The following is a 10,415-nucleotide window of genomic DNA, read 5'->3' on the forward strand; positions in this document are numbered from 1 at the left end:
CCTGGGCCTCCGTGAAATGGGAAGGACCTCAGGTCTCGTCCTGGGCATCCCTGGGCCTCCGTGAACAAGGAAGGACCTCAGGTCCCGTCCTGGGCATCTCTGGGCCTCCGTGAATGAGGAAGGACCTCAGGTCTCGTCCTGGGCATCCCTGGGCCTCCGTGAACGAGGAAGGACCTCAGGTCCCGTCCTGGGCATCCCTGGGCCTCCGTGAACGAGGAAGGACCTCAGGTCCCGTCCTGGGCATCCCTGGGCCTCCGTGAACGAGGAAGGACCTCAGGTCCCGTCCTGGGCATCCCTGGGCCTCCGTGAACGAGGAAGGACCTCAGGTCTCGCCCTGGGCATCCCTGGGCCTCCGTGAACGAGGAAGGACCTCAGGTCCCGTCCTGGGCATCCCTGGGCCTCCGTGAAATAGGAAGGACCTCAGGTCTCGCCCTGGGCATCCCTGGGCCTCCGTGAACGAGGAAGGACCTCAGGTCTCGTCCTGGGCATCCCTGGGCCTCCGTGAACGAGGAAGGACCTCAGGTCTCGCCCTGGGCATCCCTGGGCCTCCGTGAACGAGGAAGGACCTCAGGTCTCGCCCTGGGCATCCCTGGGTTTCCGTGAAAGAGGAAGGACCTCAGGTCTCGCCCTGGGCATCCCTGGGCCTCCGTGAATGAGGAAGGACCTCAGGTCCCGTCCTGGGCATCTCTGGGCCTCCGTGAACGAGGAAGGGCCTCAGGTCTCATCCTGGGCATCCCTGGGCCTCCGTGAATGAGGAAGGACCTCAGGTCTCGTCCTGGGCATCCCTGGGCCTCCGTGAAGTAGGAAGGACCTCAGGTCTCGTCCTGGGCATCCCTGGGCCTCCGTGAAGTAGGAAGGACCTCAGGTCCCGTCCTGGGCATCCCTGGGCCTCCGTGAAGTAGGAAGGACCTCAGGTCTCGTCCTGGGCATCCCTGGGCCTCCGTGAACGAGGAAGGACCTCAGGTCCCGTCCTGGGCATCCCTGGGCCTCCGTGAATGAGGAAGGACCTCAGGTCCCGTCCTGGGCATCCCTGGGCCTCCGTGAACGAGGAAGGACCTCAGGTCTCGCCCTGGGCATCCCTGGGCCTCCGTGAATGAGGAAGGACCTCAGGTCTCGTCCTGGGCATCCCTGGGCCTCCGTGAACGAGGAAGGACCTCAGGTCTCGCCCTGGGCATCCCTGGGCCTCCGTGAAATAGGAAGGACCTCAGGTCTCGTCCTGGGCATCCCTGGGCCTCCGTGAATGAGGAAGGACCTCAGGTCACGTCCTGGGCATCCCTGGGCCTCCGTGAACGAGGAAGGACCTCAGGTCTCGCCCTGGGCATCCCTGGGCCTCCGTGAATGAGGAAGGACCTCAGGTCTCGTCCTGGGCATCCCTGGGCCTCCGTGAATGAGGAAGGACCTCAGGTCTCGTCCTGGGCATCCCTGGGCCTCTGTGAATGAGGAAGGACCTCAGGTCTCGTCCTGGGCATCTCTGGGCCTCCGTGAATGAGGAAGGACCTCAGGTCTCGTCCTGGGCATCCCTGGGCCTCCGTGAATGAGGAAGGACCTCAGGTCTCGTCCTGGGCATCCCTGGGCCTCCGTGAACGAGGAAGGACCTCAGGTCCCGTCCTGGGCATCCCTGGGCCTCCGTGAATGAGGAAGGACCTCAGGCCCCGTCCTGGGCATCCCTGGGCCTCCGTGAACGAGGAAGGACCTCAGGTCTCGCCCTGGGCATCCCTGGGCCTCCGTGAACGAGGAAGGACCTCAGGTCTCGTCCTGGGCATCCCTGGGCCTCCGTGAACGAGGAAGGACCTCAGGTCTCGCCCTGGGCATCCCTGGGCCTCCGTGAAATAGGAAGGACCTCAGGTCTCGTCCTGGGCATCCCTGGGCCTCCGTGAATGAGAAAGGACCTCAGGTCCCGTCCTGGGCATCCCTGGGCCTCCGTGAACGAGGAAGGACCTCAGGTCTCGCCCTGGGCATCCCTGGGCCTCCGTGAATGAGGAAGGACCTCAGGTCTCGTCCTGGGCATCCCTGGGCCTCCGTGAATGAGGAAGGACCTCAGGTCTCGTCCTGGGCATCCCTGGGCCTCTGTGAATGAGGAAGGACCTCAGGTCTCGTCCTGGGCATCTCTGGGCCTCCGTGAATGAGGAAGGACCTCAGGTCTCGTCCTGGGCATCCCTGGGCCTCCGTGAATGAGGAAGGACCTCAGGTCCCGTCCTGGGCATCCCTGGGCCTCCGTGAACGAGGAAGGACCTCAGGTCTCGCCCTGGGCATCCCTGGGCCTCCGTGAATGAGGAAGGACCTCAGGTCTCGTCCTGGGCATCCCTGGGCCTCCGTGAATGAGGAAGGACCTCAGGTCTCGTCCTGGGCATCCCTGGGCCTCTGTGAATGAGGAAGGACCTCAGGTCTCGTCCTGGGCATCTCTGGGCCTCCGTGAATGAGGAAGGACCTCAGGTCTCGTCCTGGGCATCCCTGGGCCTCCGTGAATGAGGAAGGACCTCAGGTCTCGTCCTGGGCATCCCTGGGCCTCCGTGAACGAGGAAGGACCTCAGGTCCCGTCCTGGGCATCCCTGGGCCTTCGTGAAGTAGGAAGGACCTCAGGTCTCGTCCTGGGCATCCCTGGGCCTCCGTGAAATGGGAAGGACCTCAGGTCCCGTCCTGGGCATCCCTGGGCCTCCGTGAAATGGGAAGGACCTCAGGTCTCGTCCTGGGCATCCCTGGGCCTCCGTGAACAAGGAAGGACCTCAGGTCCCGTCCTGGGCATCTCTGGGCCTCCGTGAACGAGGAAGGACCTCAGGTCTCGCCCTGGGCATCCCTGGGCCTCCGTGAACGAGGAAGGACCTCAGGTCCCGTCCTGGGCATCTCTGGGCCTCCGTGAATGAGGAAGGACCTCAGGTCTCGTCCTGGGCATCCCTGGGCCTCCGTGAAATAGGAAGGACCTCAGGTCCCGTCCTGGGCATCCCTGGGCCTCCGTGAACGAGGAAGGACCTCAGGTCTCGTCCTGGGCATCCCTGGGCCTCCGTGAAATAGGAAGGACCTCAGGTCCCGTCCTGGGCATCCCTGGGCCTCCGTGAACGAGGAAGGACCTCAGGTCTCGTCCTGGGCATCCCTGGGCCTCCGTGAAATAGGAAGGACCTCAGGTCTCGTCCTGGGCATCCCTGGGCCTCCGTGAACGAGGAAGGACCTCAGGTCCCGTCCTGGGCATCTCTGGGCCTCCGTGAATGAGGAAGGACCTCAGGTCTCGTCCTGGGCATCCCTGGGTTTCTGTGAAAGAGGAAGGACCTCAGGTCTCGTCCTGGGCATCCCTGGGCCTCCGTGAACGAGGAAGGACCTCAGGTCCCGTCCTGGGCATCTCTGGGCCTCCGTGAACGAGGAAGGACCTCAGGTCCCGTCCTGGGCATCCCTGGGCCTCCGTGAACGAGGAAGGACCTCAGGTCTCGTCCTGGGCATCCCTGGGCCTCCGTGAATGAGGAAGGACCTCAGGTCCCGTCCTGGGCATCTCTGGGCCTCCGTGAACGAGGAAGGACCTCAGGTCCCGTCCTGGGCATCTCTGGGCCTCCGTGAACGAGGAAGGACCTCAGGTCTCGTCCTGGGCATCCCTGGGCCTCCGTGAATGAGGAAGGACCTCAGGTCTCGTCCTGGGCATCCCTGGGCCTCCGTGAATGAGGAAGGACCTCAGGTCTCGTCCTGGGCATCCCTGGGCCTCCGTGAACGAGGAAGGACCTCAGGTCTCGTCCTGGGCATCCCTGGGTTTCTGTGAAAGAGGAAGGACCTCAGGTCTCGTCCTGGGCATCTCTGGGCCTCCGTGAAAGAGGAAGGGGGCAGAGAGGCCGAAGTTCCAGAGGTGCCGTCTCTCCCTCTGGCAGAGTGGCGGGCAGACATAGGTAACGATGGAGCCCGCAGAACCCGGAACAGGCAGGGCTGGGGAGGGGTGGAGGGAGCTGGAGTCTCCGAGCAGGGAGTCAGTAGGCAGTGTCTGAACCTGATCACGGGGGGAAGGAGGGACGGAGGGTGGCGGGTACTACGCAGAGATAAGGGGTAACAGCCAGGAGGCCGCAGCTGGACGAGAGGAGTGTCCCCGGGCAGTTGCCTGGCAGGTCCCGCCCACACCACCTGTATGCTTCACCTCCCCACACGCGACGTTGAGAAAATGTTTCCTTTTTCCAGTAGTTTCCGCCGCAAGGAGGGGACAGACTGGGCACATGGTTTTCAAACTGGGTGTTGTGGCACCCAGCCTGTAGTTTTGTGGACAGTGGGCTTGGGTTGAGGTTAGGGGCGCCAGGCTTAGGGACCCCCGTGCCTGTGGGACCTGCTGAGGGTTTCGGGTGGGAGTTCTTTTGGAAAAAGGGAGTCACCCGACGGCCCCAGAGCCCACTTCTGCGGGCTCACGCCGGGCCTCTGGGGACACTGGGCCCCTCACACTCCGCAGAGCCCCTTGGGCCCTGCCAGCCCACAGCGGTTCCTGGCCACCCCGCGGCAGGGAGAGCCCCTGCCCACCGGGGGCCCCAGCCAGGCCCCCCTGCACCCAGCAGCCGCGCGGTCCTGGGCAGAACCCCGATTTCTGCCGCACTTGCAGGTACAAGGACTACCGGGAGCCCCCGTGGTCGGAGCACAAGTACGACATCTCCAAGGACTTCTGGGCCGTCCTGGCGGCTCGGTTGGCCTTCGTCATCGTCTTCCAGGTACGACAGGCCCGTGTGCGGAGTGCGAGAGCGAGTCGGAGGGTCAGCTGGCGGCGGGGTTCGGGGTCCCAGGAGCGGCCTGGCAGACCTGTGCCGGTGCCAGGGCCTCGTGCGCGAGCGAGGGGCCGACCAGCGCCGGCGGGAGGAGTGGGATCCGTTGGAGGGCGGGGGCAGGCAGGAGCCCGTCGAAGAAAACCGGGGGGTCGGGGACTCCGCCTCGGTCCCCTCTGTCTCTCACAGTCTGTGCGGCAGGAGACGCCCCAGCACACGGGCCAGGAGGGCAGTGGGCCCGCTGGCTCCAGCCCTGGCATCCAGGGGACTGGCCTCACCCCGGCCATCTCTGGGGACGGGGACAGGCTCACTCTGAGGCCAAAGCGATTCCCAGTGGACACGACCCCGGACTGGGGGCCAGGCTGGTGTCTGTGGCGGCTGATGGGGAGCACACTCAGCCGTGTGGGCCCTGCCGAGCTCCCATTTCCGTGTGCCCCCAGCATCCGGGATTCAGCCCCAGCCCTGCCCCTGACACCAGTGTGGCTTCAGGCAGGACGTCCACCCCTGAGGCACCACTGCCCCGATGGGCAGCTGTCCAGGACCTGATCTGGGCCGAGTTCCCCAGGGGCAGAGGCTGAGGACTGGGGGGGGTCAGGGAGGGAGCCCTGCAGGGCTGCGGCCTCACCCGCCCGCCCAGACACCGCCACGCCACACGCACGGCCCACTGGACTCAGCACCTCTGTCCCCCACCAAGGCCAGCCCTTGGCCATGGGCTGGCCAAGCCGGAAAGGGGGACAGGGAAGGCAGCTCCCCGGAGTGGGTGCCGCTGTGGGCATTTGCGGCCAACACCGGCCACGGCTGGGGTCTGGGGGGCACCAGCCGTGCCCACGACCAGGCGGCTCACTCTGCCGTGTGCCGCTGACGCTCACGGGCAGGACTTTACAAAACCTGGAGGTTTCGGTTATTCCGTAAGGCTGCCCACCTGCGCTCTGCACCCCGGAAGTTTCTCCGGTGAGAGACATTCGGGGTGATCCTGGGGAACCCCGCACGCTGCGGCCACGCCCACGGAACTGTCAGTGGGTTCATGGTCCATCCGTGTTGGTGCCGTTTCACTGTATAAATGAGCCGGGATCCTTGTCGTCTTTGCTGATGTGTGAGCAGTCGGGCCATTTCTCACACCTCCCGGCCAAGGCATCTCCCATCCCCGGGGACGGCTCCTGCCCGCCCGCCCCGCATTCTCCCAAGGCCGCCCTGGCCGGGCCCTCGTCCGAGGCAACAAGCCCATGTCCTCGCTCAGTCTCTCTCTCTCAAAATCAGTAAATAGAAGTTTCTGGAGACAAGACTGGCAGGCACGGCAGAGGGGCTGCTGGCTGGTTTCCTGCCTCAGCTAGACCTTCCGGGAAGCCAAGGCCCAGGGGCTCAAAGGTGGCGCCGAGCTCACGGGCAGGGGGTGACGGGGAGCGTTTCCCGGGGTCCCCCTCCCCACCCCACACACTGGCTTTCCTTCCAGAACCTGGTCATGTTCATGAGCGACTTCGTGGACTGGGTCATCCCCGACATCCCCAAGGACATCAGCCAGCAGATCCACAAGGAGAAGGTGCTCATGGTGGAGCTGTTCATGCGGGAGGAGCAGGGCAAGCAGCAGCTGCTGGACACGTGGATGGAGCGCGCCCCGAAGGGGGCGCCGAGCGGCAACCACAGCCCCGAGCACCACAGGGGCACCCTGTAGCGCCGGCGCCCCCAGCAGGCCCCGGTGACCCCTGCGTTTGCAGCGAACCTTGATGACCACCTTCTGATAGGACATTTTTTTATCTTTTTTCTGTTTTGTTTTTTTCCCTTGTTTTTGCACAAAACCATTACGCAGGGAATTTTTTTATCTTTCATATCCAAGGTTAATCGGAGTGATGGCGGGGTAGGGGGATGACGGGAGGCAGAGCCGGCTCGGGGCAGGGGCAGGGCTCGGAGACCGGGCGTCCGTGCGGCCACAGGGGCAGAGGTGTCCGGGGCACCTCCTTCACTCCGCCGGGTGCCCCAGCAGGTCGAAAGGCACTGGGCACCCGGGGGTGCCACGCGGAGGGAGAACGGAGACGCGATGCCCGAGCCACGGGACCAGTTCTGAGACCTCACCTGCCTCCGCGTCGGGAGAGGGGGCCCGCCTCCGGTCACCCGTAGGTCCAGAATCAGGCCCTCGGGTCAGGAGAGGCAGCTGGCGCAGGTCAGGGCGTGGGAGCACCCAGGTGACTCCTGCAGGGCCCTGAGGGAGCCGGTGACCAGCCTGCACGGGGCCCCCACCGCCAGCCACACGCCCACCGCAATGGGCTGACCTCACAACTCTTCCTCGTGGGGCAAAGCCGGCGAACAGGCAGCGGGCAGCCAGGGCCCGCCGGAGGCACGTCTAGGGGTGACAAGGGTCTCGGGGGTCTTCCAGCTCCCGGGGGTGCGGTCACCGCCTTAGGATATTTATTGAGTTTTCTTAAAATCGATTCTACGGTGGATTGGAGGGTGGTTGTTTTCTTTCCTTGTAGCTCAAAGGTGGAAGGAATTTCTTTTACTAGTTAACCAAATATCGAGAGGAATTTAACCTACTGTTACTACCAAAGATTTTTATTAATAAAGGCTTCTATTTTGGTAACACTTCTCTATATTTTTACTTACAGGAATGTGACTGTTGGACAGATAGGATTTTTAAAACTTGTGCAGACAGGTCTTGTAGGTGACGTGGGGACCCGAGTGGGCCGCAGTCACACTAACCTGAAATGCCTCTCCGAAGTTTCTCCTGCACCCAGAGAAACAGAAGGAAAGGCTTCGGCACAGGGGTGGGGGGCACCCGTGCCTGCCTCCGAGGCAGGGCTGGTGCGACCAGACCTTCCCGCGAGCTGCCAGCTCCAATCAGAGTCTGCGGTGTCGCTGACGTTCGTGCCTGGCCACCGGCGTCCCATCCGACGCTTCTGTGTTCTCGTGTACAGGAAGTCCTTCGAAATGGGTTTTTGTATATGAATGTTGTATTAAAAAGTAGGTGATTACCAAAAATCCTTTCATGGAAACCATTTCTTTCACGTGAATGTGCACAGATCCACAGGGCCGTGGCTAGACATTCCCCGGGATAAACCTGGAAGGGTGACATCTTCCTTCCTGAACGCCGTCTGGCTACCCAGGAAGCTCCCGAGGCTGTCCCCGATGTCCCAAGCCCTGTGGCTGAGCTGCAAATTCGGGAGGGACTTGGGGGCATCGTTTCCTTTGGTGACAGACACATGAAGGGCTCCAGGTGTGCCTGAGACTTCCTCTTCGTGAGTGTGTGTGTGCATGCATGTGTGTTTCTACATGCATGTGTCTGCAAACGTGTGTGCATGGGCATGTGTGCACGTGTTTGTGTGTGCTTGTGTACCTGTGTGTGTGCCTGTGTCTATGCACGTGTGTGCGTGGGCTTGTGTGCGCATGTGTGCTTGTGTCTGTGTGTGCATGTGTGTGTACATGTGTGTGTCGGGGTGGGAGTTGTCACACCTTTCCAGCAGCCTCTTCCATGAGCCCCAAATCCTGACCCCTGCTCCCACCAACCCAACACAGTAATATTTGGGATTTCATGGAGCGAAGCTTTGCCCCCAACCTTTTGGGGACCAACCTAGAGTCGCCAGTGTTCTCATTTGGATAAGTGGGGACACCTGTTTCTAGAATCACCGTCATGTTGGGAAAGAAGGGACATTTGTAACACCAAACATCAGCGGGGCAGTGCAGACCTGTTAGCTGGGACTCTTGCCTCAGGAGCCACTCAGGTGGCCTGGGTCCCGCACACCCCCAGAGCCTCACCTGCCAGCAGCAAGCCTCAGGGGCCCCCTCATGCCCGTGTGCCTCCATCCCCAAGAAACCCTCGGCAAACCGCAAGCCCAGTGTCCCGGTTACTCGCAGTCAAAGTTCTAAAGCTGAGGAACCACGTCCTTGGCCCTGAGCCGAGGGCAGCGTCCCAGGCACCCGGCCCCTCTCCTGGGTCCTCCCAGAAGCCTGGGGCTCATGGCAGGACGCTCAGCCCCATCTGATAGATGAGGAGACAGGGTCAGAGCCCAAGGCCACTTGCCCAAGATCCCAGGCTCATTAGCGAAGCCGGGACCTCACAGAGACTGGCACCCGGACCCTACAGTCGCTCGTGTAACAGAGCAGTGAGCACAGCAGACACTTCCCTTCCCTCAGGGGATGGCTTCTTGCAGAGGGCGCCAGACACTGACCCAGAAAATGAACACCAAAACAGGTAACTTCAGAGGAAGAAAGGGGTGCTGATGAAATATGACAAGGGGTACCACTGACAGAGACTGAGTTGGTCAGGGAGGGCCTTGGAGAGCTGAGCAATGAGGAGCCAGAACGTAAAACCCTGGAAAAAAGCAGGACAGTTCAGAAAGTGAGACCGGCATGTGCAAAGGCCCTGGGGCAGCAGCATGCTGGGTAATTCTAGGAGCAGTAAGGACAGCATGGCTGGAGCAAAGGACTGGGGAGGCAGCCGGCACTAACTCACGCAGGGTCCCCGGCCACGTGAGGACCATGTGAGTGTTGTTCAATGCCACAGCAGGGGAAGGGCGTTTTTAACCGGGGCAGGGACAGGATCTGATTCACATTTTAGGTCTCTGCAGCAGTTGGGTGGAGAGGGCTGCGGAAATTCAGGGAAGCGATGATGGGGCTTGGACGGGTGGAGGAAAGCAACAGACGACGTCAGAAAGACCTGCAGCCTCGTAGTGGAAGGGTTCCCCACTGGTCAGCCGCTGTTACTTCACAGACGGCACTAGGAGGCCCAGAGAGGCCCAGGGCTCCGCTGTGGTCACGCGGCAAGCTGGCTACTCAGCCACCCTTCAGACCCAGGCCCTGTGGCACCGAGCGCTGAATGTTGTGCTACTGTCCCTGGGTGGTGTGAGGGATGGGCAGGAGTCCGCCCCCCCCCAGAGTCTGCCGTGGGGCCCTGCTGCCCTCCCCGGGCGATGGCGGTTGGCACGGGCCGCATCCAGCCCAAGAACAACAACCTCCTTTTGATGGAGTCAGTACTAGTTGATATCTGAGTGAATTTAATTTTAAAAAGAACAGAAAACTCCACCTTTGCGTGTTCTCTCGAAAACTCACGCCATCTGACGACACGGCCCGTTTTTCACCAGGTCACCTCTCCCGTGTTGCGGGCCCGACAGCAGCTGCCCTTCTCCCCAGAGTGCAGGCCTCGCGCCCCCCGCCGCCTCTTCCCCACATGTATATGGAAGTGTAACACACCCCTCTGTGGCCAGGGCCCAGAAGAGGGGCCCATCTCGGTGCTCCCCCCGGTCACCCCTTCTCACCTGCTGCCACCGGGGTCCGCCTGCTGAGCAGACGTCCAGCCACAAATGCGTGTCCCTGGCTTTGCTTGTTGGCGGCTGCTGCCCTCTGCTGGCTGCCTGGAGCTGCACCCGGGGAGGAAAGGACCCAGCCCGTGGACCAGTGCTGGTTTGGTCTGCTCTCCCGGCAAATGACCACACATTAGTGGCTTAAAACCACACGCATTTATTAACTTCTAGCCCCGTAGGTGAGACACGGGCCTCACTGGGCTAAAATCAAGGAGTCGGCAGCGCTGGACCCTCCCACGATCTTCAAGCCTGCAGTGGCTGGTTAGCGTGGGTCCCCGGGAATAATCCAGGATAAACCCCCACCTCGAAATCCTTCATCTTCATCACACCTGCAAAACCGCTTCTGCCATGGACACCGACCTATGTGTCTGGGGTCGGGGTGTGGACATCCTGGTGGCGGGCGGACGGCCCCCGA

General features: G+C 62.3%; 1 protein-coding gene across 1 annotated transcript in view; it reads left to right on the forward strand.

The window, feature by feature from the left end:
- Nucleotides 1-6,381, forward strand: part of ANO1 (anoctamin 1) — a 78,627-nt gene extending 72,246 nt beyond the window's left edge. Inside the window, exons 26-27 of the mRNA XM_036259687.1 lie at nt 4,556-4,661; nt 6,163-6,381. Coding sequence (XP_036115580.1) covers nt 4,556-4,661; nt 6,163-6,381 — 325 coding nt within the window. The remainder of the gene's footprint in view (nt 1-4,555; nt 4,662-6,162) is intronic.
- Nucleotides 6,382-10,415: the final 4,034 nt, after the last annotated feature.

The sequence above is a fragment of the Molossus molossus genome, unplaced genomic scaffold (assembly GCF_014108415.1).
Source record: "Molossus molossus isolate mMolMol1 unplaced genomic scaffold, mMolMol1.p scaffold_m16_p_13, whole genome shotgun sequence".
Classification (NCBI taxonomy): domain Eukaryota; kingdom Metazoa; phylum Chordata; class Mammalia; order Chiroptera; family Molossidae; genus Molossus; species Molossus molossus.